General features: G+C 38.5%; 2 protein-coding genes across 3 annotated transcripts; one reads left to right on the top strand and one right to left on the bottom strand.

Annotated features, from left to right (window-relative positions):
• Nucleotides 1-2,641: 2,641 nt before the first annotated feature.
• LOC103706534 lies at nt 2,642-5,377 on the top strand. The gene is made up of 3 exons (XM_039128163.1): nt 2,642-3,853; nt 4,332-4,423; nt 4,513-5,377. The coding sequence occupies exon 1, from the start codon at nt 3,194-3,196 to the stop codon at nt 3,833-3,835; it is 642 nt and encodes a 213-aa protein (XP_038984091.1). The 5' UTR covers nt 2,642-3,193; the 3' UTR covers nt 3,836-3,853; nt 4,332-4,423; nt 4,513-5,377.
• Nucleotides 5,378-6,885: 1,508 nt separating this feature from the next.
• On the bottom strand, nt 6,886-13,899 carry LOC103706533. Of its 2 annotated transcripts, none has more exons than XM_039128162.1 (9): nt 13,475-13,899; nt 13,125-13,312; nt 12,851-13,032; nt 12,464-12,748; nt 12,248-12,306; nt 12,108-12,153; nt 11,922-11,993; nt 8,139-8,463; nt 6,886-7,501 (listed from the first exon to the last, which is right to left on the bottom strand). In XM_039128162.1, the coding sequence occupies exons 1-9, from the start codon at nt 13,563-13,565 to the stop codon at nt 7,103-7,105; spliced, it is 1,647 nt and encodes a 548-aa protein (XP_038984090.1). In that variant the 5' UTR covers nt 13,566-13,899; the 3' UTR covers nt 6,886-7,102. The 2 variants fall into 2 exon arrangements, with proteins under 2 accessions (XP_038984090.1, XP_017698114.2); XM_017842625.3 differs by having other exon boundaries at nt 12,108-12,144; nt 13,475-13,898.
• Nucleotides 13,900-14,560: the final 661 nt, after the last annotated feature.

The raw sequence follows: 14,560 nt of genomic DNA, 5'->3' as shown, positions 1-14,560 counted from the left end.
AATTTGTGTTCAGCGTTCAGAGTATGCAGAGCACTATATATCATCTATTATTAAATCTCTTTCTTATGATTTATTATTCAAGCTTCAGCAATTCATGTACTTGCTATGCGTATCAATAAGAGGTAGGCTTACAAAGCAAACCTAGTTCAAAAACTTACGAACTATTTGATATGGCTTAAAATTGGTCTACTTATTATAGGCTGTTATATGTTATAGATTCAAATAAAAAAAAAAAAAGCTAAGAGATAGTCTTCTACTCAAACTTAGATTTTAAAAAATTGAATCTTAATAGGACAAGAGCTTTCCATCCGGCAACCTCTTCTACTTTTCTTTCTATGTGCAGATTCGCATCTTTCCATGATAGATTGGCACATTGGAATTTTATAGACACTCATCCAAATTGAGTGTAGAGAAGGAAACCAGCTTTTCAGCCAACACCTTGCTTGTATCTTTTCTCCTTGTTTGCCGAGTACCAATTCCATGTGAACAATTCGATATTCCGTAATAGAAATCTTAGATGCTACCACTCGTTTCTCCTTGTAGTCAAACTTCCATGGCATTATCTGGCGTTAGTAACGTGAGCTACTAGTGCACCTTGCAACTCTCAACGTGTGATCTTCCAAGTTCTGCAAACTTTGTTATTTGTTGAGCTCCTTGCTCTTGTTTGAACTCCAAAAGACTTTATAGGCTAAGGGACCCATGGAATCTTCTGTCTTCATATATTTTTATGGTTCTAATGGGCTGTTACCTAGCTGCCTCAAAGACTCTGTTCGCACTTGGCACACCCCATTTCTCAACCACCATATCAACCAAAAGCATACATAAGATGTTAGATTGAACAGATGCTGATATATGTATATTTTTTTCTCAGGAAACAAAAATAATCGATGCTGATATTTAAACTTGAAGAGTATAGTAGAAGGAAAAGTTGTTGGGACACACTCACTAATGAATCTTGAGTCTGAACTAAGTCACTATATTCTTTGTATTGGTATAAAAATCACTAAATAATTACACTTTAGATCATGGGATGCTTTTTCACCATTGAATAAGACCAGTGAATTATTCAATAATTTATGAATTTCATGAATTATTTTACTTATTTTGAAAGAATTATGAATAATTGATAAATTATTATTTTTTAATGTATGCCATTATAACTTGTGTATGTGTGTATTAGAGAGAGAGAGAGAGAGAGAGAGAGTTGCTGGGGTGATAGCACCAAAACAAAAGAAACTCTAGAACTCATGGTGTTGTTATGAACTACCATGGGCTAAGTTCATAATCGGGCTCCAAATTAACAATCAAATCCTTTGTGCTACGCTGAAAACTAGTTTTACATCCTTCCTATGAAGGTTATCAGAGAAGAACACCAGCACTTTATAAGAAAAAAGTAAGACAAATGATAAATTGAAGATGAGCCGAAGATGTGTTTTTGTCATAATTGCTGTAGTTTCAAGTGCTTAGGCAATTGCCTAGTCTTTTCTTAGAAAATTAGTCATAATTTCTCACCACGAATTAGACAAGTATTGATCATATATTTAACAAATTTAGGTTGGCTAAGTGTAGCTTAGATTAAACAAGCATTGTATATGTAGCTCCTAAGTTTTTCAAGTATTATTCCCTTTTCAATTATGTAGGATGTATGTTGTCAGCTTTTATGCAGCTATGCCTCAACTTATAATAATCGAATTAGACTATACACTAAATAATTTTTAGTAAAAGAACCGGCACCAATACATTAATGATAGATTATTCAAATTGAAAAATCACATTGTTAATCATGTTCTTTACCACTATAAATTGTTGAACATTTTTCTACATGCTATTTTATTTTCATTTTAGGTCTTCAAGAAGATCTATAAAAATGTTGCCATAAAATTTTGAGAGCATACAATTAAATCTATGATTTTCTTCAAATCAACAGTTGCCCTCATGTATAGCTTACATGATATTGATTGGTCCTTTGCGCGCGCGCATGCGGAGAGAGAGGGAAAGACTACTTCTATTCGAAAGCATAATTATGTTTAAGGCCCTAATGTTTAAAAAAAACTTCAATTCCGTTACATATTCCACCTCCATAGACATAGCATTGTTCTTGAACTTCTCTATCATCAATGCTGTTTTATGATACATTTAAATGAAATAATGATTTTCCTTAATTAGAATGAATCGTCTCATATAGGCAATGAGATCCACCCTTCTAATTTCATTCCAAATACAGACATTAATCATGGAATTCATTGAGAGCTCGTTTGGTTCGCGGGAAGAATTTTTTCTCTTAGGAATATGATTCTTGGGAAGAAGATTCTTAGGAAGAAAATATCTGGGAATGTACTTTTGGCATGTTTGGTTAAACATGGAAACTGATTTCTACAGTGCTTATATTTGGTTGACCAACCACTTTTTTGGGAAAGCTACGTGTAATTCTTATTATACCCTTAATAAAAATTAGGTTTTTAATGCCTCTTTAATACTAAAAGGCCTTTTTGGGGAAAAATAAGAATGGAGTGATTCGCACCTCATGGGAAAGTAAATTTTGCATGTTTCTCATGAGAAAGATTTTTTCATGAAATGTGAAAATCATATTCCCATAAGAATACAACTTTTTCATCTATCTCATTTGAAAACTCCAATCAAACAAGAGACATTCCATTAATTTTCTGTTGACCACACTTTTCTTACTTTTTTTTTTTCCGCGAATCAAAGGAACCCTGAGTTGTATAGTATCGCTGCTTTTCAATTTAGAGGAAAATGTTTGGCGCATTAAATCACGTAATTGAATTAGACTTTCCGAGTCCAAGCATCATGGCCGGTGCGATATTTCGTGGAACAGGACAGGTCAACCGGAAGTCATAAAGTAATAAGGCGAAGGATATTTTCGTCACCAAAATGGCACCTCGTAAATACTTACTAATTTCACGGTGGCACTCCATTTATTTCTCTGAAAGAAAGGCCCGTATTATTAAATCGGCCGCAAAACTACGTGGCAGCTTTCGCACGCGCCGAGGGCCGTTAACCAACGACCTGGAGGCACGCCGTAATCCTGCGCCCACCGCTTTGGGCCTCTGCCTTCCACCGTCATCATTATTCCTCTTGATTCACCGTCCCTGCCCCCAAATCCTTCGTCCAAAACTAGCTATAAATCCAGCGGCGAAGGGGAGCCCGGTTTGCCCAGATCGAGAGTCCATCAATGGCGGCGGCGAATTCTAGAAGGTCCAATGGCTCGGTCTACTCCAGCTCCGCCGCGTTCCGGCGGTCGATCTCTCCGACCGGACGGCGATACTCGTCTCCGTCCTCCTCCGCCGCCAGCTTCTCTTCCAGGTCTCCCAGTTTCTTCCACCGTTCCTCCTCTCCAACCCGCGTCAACTTCGTCGGATTCGCCCCGCCGACGTCCTCCGTCCGATTCTCCATCGACCGCCCTACCTCTCCCGGCCGGTCCCTCGCCTTCGCCTCCCCTCGCGAGCACCACAGCCCCCAGCGGCGGCCGATTACAGCCGCCCCAGCCGGCGGCCAGAGGAAGACTTGCATGTGCTCGCCAACGAACCATCCCGGCTCCTTCCGCTGCAACCTCCACAAGGGCTTCGCCGCCCACGGCGTCGGTGGCCGCCACCACTACCGCCGCCAGGCTGTGTCCTCGCCGTCGAACCGGCTTAACGCGCGGCGGTCGGCGATGACGAACTCGCTGGTGCGGATTGGTACGGTGGAGGGGGAGTGGGTGAGGAGGGCGCTCGCCGCCCTCATCCACCCCTCCTCCCACCACCAGCGGCGGAGGGCTGCCTTCCATCCCCGGCCCAGCCGCCTCTCCATCATGTCCAAGGCCGACGATCCATGATCGTAGATCTCGAAGCAGGTTCGTAGAAAAGAAACAAAATTTAAATCTAAGCCCTCCGTCCTCTATACCCTCTCCCAGAGATCCACCGCACCAACGGCAGCTCGCTACTCCGATTAGAGAGGCTTCCGATCTCGGCGAACGAGAGGAGAAAATACTCGGAGAAAAAAAAGGAATTTTTCCCCCAAATTTAGAAATTTCCCCCCCAAATTTTTCCTTTCTTTTTTTGTATCAAGGGATCGGAGATGGAAACCCAAGGGGTCGATCATATCAGATCCGTCCAATTGTACATACTTTTTTGACAGCCGTTGATGGCCATCGAACGAGAACCGCTGGCAACTCTAAAGCTGAACTTAATCAACCAATTAATTTGGATTGTATGTGTTAATGGTACATTTTAAGAATTAATCAACCAATTAATTTGGATTGGATGTGTTAATGGTTCATTTTTAAGTCCCCGGCCACCCAATTAATTCATTGCCTCGTATTCCCTTTGCAGCGGGAAACGCCGTTACGCGTTCCGTTACCGTCGGCCGACGTGGGTGGCGCATTCCGTATTAGCCGACGTTTGGCATGTTGCTTTCCGTGGAGGTAATTGGTTTTATATATATATATATGTACGTGTATATGTTTTTAATTTTGTTTTATTTAATTTTTAATAGTATCATTTGTATTTGTAGGTCTCGTTGTTGCTTTCGTTGCCGGTGGAGGGGACTTTCCGCAAACATAAGCAGAGCGGACTGGAAACCTGAAGGACCACTAAATAAAATTACCACTAAATAATAATAATAAAGGGTGATCAATTGAACTAAATTTATTATTTGATAAAGTGGTGAGAAAGATAATTATTTTGATAAGGGATTGATAGAAAATTAAGGAAAATAATAATCCGAAGCATTTCTCTCGAAATTACAATAATTAAATCAACTATCGCAGATAGATGATTAGCTCTTTGTTGTAACACCTTTGGATATTGTTTCGCAATATTTTACAATAATGGTAAGATGGAAAATATTTTGTATATAAACTGTTATTATTTATCTATTATCATTATATTACTTTTTAATTAAACGTTGATAAAATTATTTTGGAATAGTGACAATATTAATAGAGATGTTTGAAAGTATGCCATTTAAAGCATGAAGAAGGTGAAAAAAACACTTGAGAAGAATGGCAAGGCAGGTGAGTTTCCTTCGGGATGGCAGGGAATCGGCTTGCTCCGAGTCCCGTAACAAGTGGTTCGCAGTAACTCAGGAATTATGACTTTTATCATTCTTTTTTTAAACTTTAGCTGGATAATGAGAATAGTATCTTGATTTAATCGACTCAACTGATAGCTGCCTTTTTATAATGTCACATTATTATTTTTAAATATTATATTCTATTTTATTAATCAAAAATCCTAAAAAAAATTTACTAATTAATCTTGTATAAGTTGAGAACAAAGAAACCGAGCACCTGGTTAGCTCATCAGGCATGATGCACTTTAGCACTGCATCTTAATTCTTTTTCCCTCCTCGTCATGATGAATTAGAGGATTAGTTGCTAGAATACTTGCTTATTTTGAAGAGCTGTCCAATACATACATACATATATAAGCTATTTTTGTGAGGACTCGTAGTTGCACATCGGTTATTCGTCAAGAAGATTTTGAGTACTTATATAGAATCAAGGAATCCAAATAATACATTTCGGCTAACCATTTTAGATGAGATTTTGGGTTATTACAATTTTTATAGCTGAGTCATTGCAAAGAACTCTGGAACGCCAACACCAAGCTGATCCCATCGGAACAGGAACATGCCATTCCCATTCCATGATGGATTATAATTGAAGTATGGTGGATTATAAATCTCAGAATGTGGCATGAAGATGATGAGTTAGTAGGAGCCATGGATGATGATGCTGGCGTTGAGGTCCAAATTAGAATGGAGTTTGAGATGGTGGTGGTTTGCATCCTTTGTTCATAGTATTTCTGGTCTACCACATTGCACTTGTGCCTCACTTAAAATTACTAGCACTGCCCATCTGCCGGTCTAAAATGGCTTTTATTTATCACGCGTCTTTTTGTCGTTGCCAAAACTTGTTAAGCGGTGGAATTGTTACCATAAACGTGGTGTTAGACAATAAGAAAGAAATAGGGAAGAAGAAGAGGAAAAGAAAACATACAAGCTAAGCAAGAGTGTGGACTAGTCCATGAATTTGCTTCTCTTTTGGCAAAAGCCAGCACTTTTGTTAAAGCAGGGTATTAAGTTTTTGTCGCCAATTTTGGAATTTCTTATAAAGATGGATTTTTATTGATTATGGACTGATTTTAATTTAATTTATTACTTGTCATCTGAATGAATAATTAAGAAGGTCATAATTAATTTGTGATTATTTGGTTATTTTGGGCTCTACTATCTTAGTCATGTGGTATAGTAAGTATTAGCATAGTTTGATTTGATTATTAATCTCTATAATAGATAGACTCATTAGTATTACTAACTAGGCTAGGTCCTTATGCATTCCTATATATTTCTGTTTGTAAAGAAATTTTAGAGAATTAAAATCTCTGCGTTCTTAGGGGGCAGAATATTGTTGTAGCGATCATCAATGATTGCTTATGACTCTTGAGATACGCTTCAATCTTTTTTGATTTGATTTGTGATTTTTTTTGTGTTTTAATCTTATGTATGATGTACATGAAAATCCCACACCCAAAAGTTGTGAGATTTTTATTAGATTAGTTAACAATTTATAGGAATACTTATTAACAAAATTATGCCTTTTGTTGGGCAATAAAATTTATGCATGGCACATGGAATGCCATGCATATATGACTGTTGGTTATTACCGTAAATATTGGATCAAATTATCAAAATTACGCCTTCCATTTTATATATACTTGTTTCTTCTACCATGCATACTATGTATACATCTGCGGATGCCTCTGCAATTACATCTACTATGTATACTCCCAGAAACAATTTAAGCAGCAGGCTTGAAAGATATCGTGGCGGATGAGTGTAACGAAGTTATCTGTGGGCTCGCTCACCCTCCAAAGTCCCATCTTTTTTTTTTTGAAATTAATTAATGACTTTTATCAGTATCGAGCATTAAACAAATGATTTGTCTCTATAAACATCAATCGACTATATTAGATCCAAATAATCGACATTATTGCATAAATATTTTTGGAATATAAGAATAGCCCAGAGAACATTATAAGAAACATCAAGTAAAGTATGTCATGTTCATCATCAGAACACCTGAGTATAGAGATCATTGTCATGGACTACTTAAGAGTGCTTTCTCTTGAAGAGGTGTATGGACTGATCGAACAACGAATTGGTTGCTGTACTTGCGATGCCTCCTCTCCCGAGCATAGATGACCCAGAAGATCAAAGACAGCATCACAGCAGCCGAGACCATCGCCAAGCCCAAGTAGATGTGCTTGCTGTTTCGTCCCAGACCAGGGCAGTTGTTCTGACTTATGGATCTAAATGTCTGCCGAACAAAGGAGCAATCTGCCAGCTGAGCAAGGAATGGTCCATAGTGAGATAAACCATAGCTCACATTCACTGCTCCTGTCATCTGGGCATACATGTCTGGAGTAATGCGACCCACAGTGGTACATATCTCAGTTCCAGATGCATTCGAGACATTGCATACATAGTCCTGCCATACCTGCACATGAAAGAAAATAAATTTCTTTCCCTTATTGAAAGAGTATTGAAGCAAATGGTCGATACTTGAAAGAAAAAAAGAGTATCGAAGCAAATGGTTGATCAGTTGGGAAATAAAGTATCATCACAAAAAAGTTTGTCATGCAGAAGGAATGCCACATTAAGAACCATGTTTTGTAGGGTATTTTGTTTCAGTTCAACTACGTCTTAATCTGGACCTCCAAGACATATAAAATTCCCTATTGAAGATATAAGCACTGCTACCTGACAGCTATGCTATATATAGTAAGGCTTGCCGTCTCGATATTGGAACTCGTACCAATACCATCAGATTACAGTGTCGTACGCAGTAAGGTACAGTAAGATTGGCATTCTGAGTGTTGGTAAAGTCCGGTATAATATACTGATTTGGTAGCAGTATGGTCTGGTATGGTACTGACCAGTATGGCAAATTTTGATATCTAGTAAAATTCTCTTGGTTACGAATTGTGGAACCAATTATTAAAGGGCCTCTCAAAGAACTTCTGAGGAGTCTTTTTACTTGTGCTCATTGCCAATTCTATGCTTATCATGGTAAAAGAATTGGATGATGATGATGATGATGATGATAGATTCATAAGAACAATCTGTGCTGATACCCGTGATGCATCTTCAAGTCTGACTTCTCCAGTGACGCATGTGCGGTTGCTGAAGTCTAGCTTGTATGGGTTGCAGAGTATGGGCATCAAGGGTCCAGACTGGTTATAATATAGAGATCTGGCACTAGGAGGGTAGTTGACATTGGAGATGTTCATGATGACCTGATCAACAACATTCACCACCTGGTAAGTAACTTCCTTGCTCTGATACAGAGATTCATTGGTAGTGGCACCATCCACACAGGGAAGGATATCATCCAAAGCTGTATGCTCCTGAGGGTGAAGGACCCATTCATCCATCGCAACGCACGTGTCTGTGACCACACTGATACATTGGAAAGAACATCAGGTGATATTAAGTAATGAAAGCACTCCAAACAATGTGGAGGAAAGCAATTACTTATTGGTTTGCCATCAGCTATCATTGCAAGGACTTATAACGATATAGCAAGAACTCATTTATGAGTGTACCATATGATGCATATACATGCTCCCATCGTGTTATAGTATAGTAGTTCTAAAAGGTCTATGTCAAGATTCACTGTCTCAGTACCAAATCCCGTACCGATGCCACACTAGCATAGTATCGATACTGTATGGCACAAAATTTTTTTGCATACTGAGTGTTGGTATGCCACCCGTACCGAACCGGTACCATATGGTATACTCCATACCGCTCAGTTCGGGCTGGTACGGCGTACCTTGGTCTAAGTTATATGAACTTTGTACATTACATAGATGGGAACATATAGACCTTTCAGTAAAACACAATTTTATAAAATCGTTTATAAAAACAGAAGGCACCTTTTAAATTCTCAGCCTAAAAAAAAAGCAGAACAGAATTGTCAAAGATTTTAGAATTTATGAATACAAAATGTAGGCAATAGTAAGCTTCATACGACCAACATTACACACTCTCTGGCGTATTTTTGAAAAGTTACAAACGAGGTTCTGAGCTTGTGATGCCACTGAGTAGTTAGAATTACTCGTCTAAAGATCAGCATCCAACATCACAACATAAGGCTACGGTGGCTAAAAATTTGAAATCAACAGGATTGATTGATTCTCTGTTTCAAACATCAACAGCATACCAGCAGGTCATGACCTACTACTATAGCTTCCCAAACATTTAGAATAACACCAAAAGAATCAATATCTCACCAAGATTAGAATATAATAAAACGTAATAATCATAATAAGATTCTAATTCTGAATCATAAAATAATTCAGTTTGTTGTTTTTGTTGTGAATAGAGTGGCCTGACTATTTAACATGCACCGCTTCAGTCTTTATAAATGCAATGCATACTTGAACCATGCCCATAAACTACTAACAAAGTTTTGTTTCAGTATTTACAAAGATACGTAAACTCTCATCTCATCACTTTGCACCTGTGCACAGTCAACCTGTTTAGGTCTATCTTTTGGGGCACCCTACTTGAGGACCTACTGATGATCACATACCCCTACAAATTAAATTCTTGTGTTAATTTCATTTTCGGTTATTCATATAAGTCTGTTATATTTTTTCTTTTTCTTCCTCACATAAGAGAAACCTAACAGTAACTGAAGTTGATGACAGGGTATCTTGTTGCAAGGGATTGCTCACAAAAATCATGAAGCTCACTAGGGAAACCATCCTGCCAGCACATGAGCTGTTAAGCATGTATTTGTGCATCAAAGCAAGCATATCCATCACCTTACTGGCCTCCATAATAGCAGCATTAGTCTTACAGTTGTGAAATGACAAAGCTGATAAGATGGTTTTACAACAATTGAAAGATCAACACAAGGTAGTGTCATCATTCTTTGCCAAAGAAAAAAAAAATGTTAGCCAATGTTCCATGGCATTATTAACTCAAATTAGCTGCTAGAAGTTCCAAAGCCACCAATCAATAGAAAGACTAACATAAGCCCGTATCACCATTCTTAGCCAAGAAAAAATATATTAGTTATAAGTCTAATTAGCTACCAAAAGTTTCAAAGCCACCAATCAGCCCTATCAATGCAGTCAACTGCAACAAAATTGTAGTTTGCTCTCACCATCTCCTTCTCAGTCACTGAATCTGTACTCTAGATCAGTAAAACATCAACCTTCACCAACAAACTCTAGATGTGCTGCACCATCAATTTTTCAATAGCATTGTTGGTGGCTAGCTACAAACAAGCCTGAAACTAAAAGTTTGGCCTGTTAGAAGTAGTTACTTTTTTGAGTTAAAACCTCCTTTGCTCTCTCCCATATCAAGGAGTACAGGCTTTTGGGAATGCCTTGTTAGCATAAAGAAATGTCAAAGCAATGGATATGGACTGGCTAGGGGCTTGTCTGGCCATCTATGAATTATGATAAAACAATATCATTTCTACATCGCCACAGAATCTCCAACATTAAAGGAGGATACCGAAGGCTTCCTTAAGACAATCTTTTTGAAACAAATTAATTTTCAATTGCCCACAAAATTATTGGTATATTGATTATATATTATAATCATATCATGGAAACAACCAGTGCTTGTTGTCGAAAGTAGTTTATCAAGACATACTCTAAAATCTCCTCTGTTGCACATTAAAAATACTGAGGATAATGATATATCATGTTGAGTAATATTTGCATCAATTAAAGTGATTTAGAAAATCTTTGTGGGTAATGCTGGTACTGGAAATGGTTAAGCTTAAACAATTTCAGTGTTATGCTTTTTCAGCTAACCTGGCAGTACACTCTTCCCATCATTGATATCTATCGTATGAAAGAATAAGTTTGAGCTGTCTTATGAATAAAGGTAGAGAATAAACTTAAAGCGATCTGGGCATCACAAATCGGGTGAATAAAGCTTCTGGCCCACTCACCATTCCACAACAATGCCAAGTGCTTCTAACAACAACCAGTCAGCCCATTTGTTGTTTTCATGTCATCCACTATCCTAGCAGCTCCTTGGATGGTAAAAACAAGGACTCCAATGCTTGATTGTTTTTTTTATCTTCCTCCTAGGTAAATTATGTCCTGCAATGACCATCTAAGTGGAGAAGATTCTCTTAATCCAGCTTCAACTGGATATGAATCTTGATTTTAGGTAAATCTAGGGGTTTGCCAACAGAGGGAATCATCCGGGTTAGGGCAGTCCATGATCAAGCTGAAATGGAGGACACCCAACATGAAAAAGAAAGGGGGGCCTAGGACCTCTCTAGGTTCATGAATTAATCATGCCCTTATTTTGCACTGAGTTGGAGCTTGGGGAATATCTTGCTTGAATTTATATATCTTGCAATTATATAACTCACAAGATAATTAGACTTGTTTAATAATTTTTTACAGCAGCAAAAGAATTACATCGAAATCGATAAAAGGCTAAAGAACCCTCTCCATAGCATGACTAAGCAGTAACATTGAATCTTTTTTTAAAAAAAGAGAGAGATTGAAAAAAGGGCTTTACCAGATATGGCCTCGTCTAACCCTTTGTGAATTAATAATACTTGGAACAACACATGTATAAGGCAAAAAAATGTAGGAAATTAACCAAAACTTACGTGCATAACTTGATAGATAAATATTGCAAAATTTGCAATTAAAAGACAATTTCAAGCCCTGGTCAGTAGATGATAATATGATGTTCCCCATGTTGTTTGCAGTAAGCAAAATAGCTTGGAAAACCAGATATATCCATCACTGCATACATGAGTAAATTTTCTAACAAAGCATCAAATCTATGATCTAAATGCTAGAAAACCATTATATTCATCAGAATTATGCAGCAGAAATCAACCATAACAGAACAGTGGTGGTACTTACTTATGCAAGAGAAGGAATACACCACACAGGATAAAGGTTCCAGCAATGAGAATCCATCCAATGAGCACTAAGCTGCAAATGCGATAATCTCAAATTGAATAAGCAACTGTAAAATATAGACTAAGAGAGTGCAGAAAACCCCCATCATGAACCAGAAAATGGCTAATGGGAAATCATCTCACTTACAAATAGACAAGGAATTGCAAACCAAGTATGGAGAACACTGTAATAACTATCCCAAAACAACATCATCAAGTTAGCCAGCCAATCAAACACTGCCAAGACGAAAATTTTTAAACATAGGGATATTAGATAAATATGCTTACAGAATCCAAGAAATGCCAATAGGAGCATTGCAGCTGCAACTACGATTAAAATCAACCTCCTGCATATATTAACAGCAGACAAACTCAGTCATGAGAAATGCATGCATGCTTTACAGCGAAGAATTCTCTCAACTGCACCGGAAACCAAGATATAATATGAACACACTTCAGCAAAAAAGTGGGGAAATGCAACAAGTGAAGAGTCTACATTCGTACACAGAGTCTAAAGCATCTTGAATCTTCTCAGAATTGTCTGATGTATGAGAAGCAAGGTCATTCATGGATGCGTTAAGCTTCGTCACGAGCCCGTCAATCTTATCCAGGACAGCAGAAGGAAGGAAAATCTGACCCACCCCAATCTTCTTAGCATCAGCCAAATTATCTGAGAAATTCCGAAGATTGGCCACCGTGATATTTGATTGGCCGACAACAAAATCCAATGTAGTCGAAGTGCTACGATGAAATTTCCCTTGTCCCATGTATAAAACAATGCATCCAATGCTAGATACATTTCATAAAATAGAAAAAAAATCACTATAAATTGATCAAGAGGAACCATAAAAATCGATCCTTGAACAAAAATGGCAGCAAAAGGGAACTTACACTGCGACACAGGTGAAGAGAATGAGCAGCACAAGAGAGAGCGCATAAGCTGTGCGTGAATATGAGTAACTACGGCGTGGGCAGCAGCAATAACAGCAACAGATGAACACCAAGATCAGTCCAAAGCCCAAGAACCATACCGCAGCAATCGAAAAGAAAGGAGCAGCAGTCAAACCAACAGACTGCAATCAAATCAAGGAGGCAGATTTCTATCGGTTAAAACAACAAGAACAACTACAAGGAGCCCGGAATTGAATTGTGGAAGAGAACTCACAGCCCAATAATGCCGATTACTGATATTCCAACCCCCGTTGTAACTTTTGAAGCCGTTCAAAGGGTCTCTCCTTTGTGTCCTCTCCGCCGCCAAGACAAAAGAGTCGTTCTCCACCAAAATCCTGGCAGGTGATTGTCCCTCGACAACAGACCTTCTCAATGGCACCAAAACCTCTTCTCTCCCGCCACCTACAACATCGCATCTCAGGAATTGCATAAAAATCGAATCTTTCCAAAAAAATCATGCTCTTCTGATCAAAACGCACCACATTCAATAACCCGGTTCCAAGAACACAAGAAACGCCTCCATGAACCAGAAACAGGACAAGAGAAAGCCAGCGGTGATGATACCTGATACGGTTGCCGAATGAGGCGCAGAAATAGCGAAGAAGAAGGAGAGAGAAAGGAAGACGAGAAAAGATTGCGCCCTATAGAATGCCATGTCTTCCTTCCTCACAACCACTTCCCTTGTTTCTGAGATCTCCCTCCAAAATGGCGTTAACCCTGTTCAAAAAGCCTTCTTTTCGGGCACGATTCGCAGATTTCTTCTCAGACGTGCGGTGCCGTGGGTATTCACAATGTCTTCGTTCTGCGGCCTTCCATGGCCGAATCCCGAACTTCCCCACCGTATTTAAAAAGATTTGGAAACTGCCGTCGTCTTCCTAAACAGATACATTTTTTTTTTTTTTGGTAAGAACAGGTACATTCATTCAATGACCAGGTATAGTGGCGCCAGCTGTCCCGGGACGCTTGTCGCCGAGGAACGCAGTTGCAACCGTCGCGCGGAAGGATACGCCTTCCTTCTTCGCCGGACGGAAGGAAAATAAAAATCCTATGTGCCTGGAGATCGTTGGATCGTCCATTCGCCTGTGCAAATCTCAAAGTGGGCAGTAGACGGTTCACATGGAAGTCCATGAAACCTTGCAATGTCCTAAGAATTTTGAATTGTTAACATTCTTTTTATAAATATATTGCCAGAGGAGAAGGAAGTAAGCCTCAAACAAATGCTATTTTATTGCTGGCATGAGATTAAATAAGCTCTATTAGCAGTTATCAGCCAAGTCAAACTATTAACATATTTCATAGGCGCATTGTCAAGCATGGATATCTTATGTAAGATTGCTTGTCTACAAATGGCTGGTGCAATTAAGTTTCTGAGAGTACCCATATCTTATGGGTAAATTTAGATGGTGCACATGAACTTTGCAAACCTCCTCTACTTTTCTCCATAACAAAAAAGAAAGACTTCTATTCCAATAGTAAAGATGGGCACATGGAGTTGTTTTTGTGGAAAAATGCTGAAGAAAAATTAAGTTTATGAAAAGATAATTGTTATGCGTTTATTCTACAATAAATGTGAAAAAATTACATGAACTAGAAAGCATTTTGCAAAACTAGTTTGTGGTGAATCATAAGTGAACAAGTGTCTCCTCGTAC

This window comes from Phoenix dactylifera, chromosome 7, assembly GCF_009389715.1.
Source record: "Phoenix dactylifera cultivar Barhee BC4 chromosome 7, palm_55x_up_171113_PBpolish2nd_filt_p, whole genome shotgun sequence".
NCBI lineage: Eukaryota > Viridiplantae > Streptophyta > Magnoliopsida > Arecales > Arecaceae > Phoenix > Phoenix dactylifera.
Note: the sequence above shows the minus strand (reverse complement) of the source record. Positions and strands in the feature narration are given on the sequence as shown.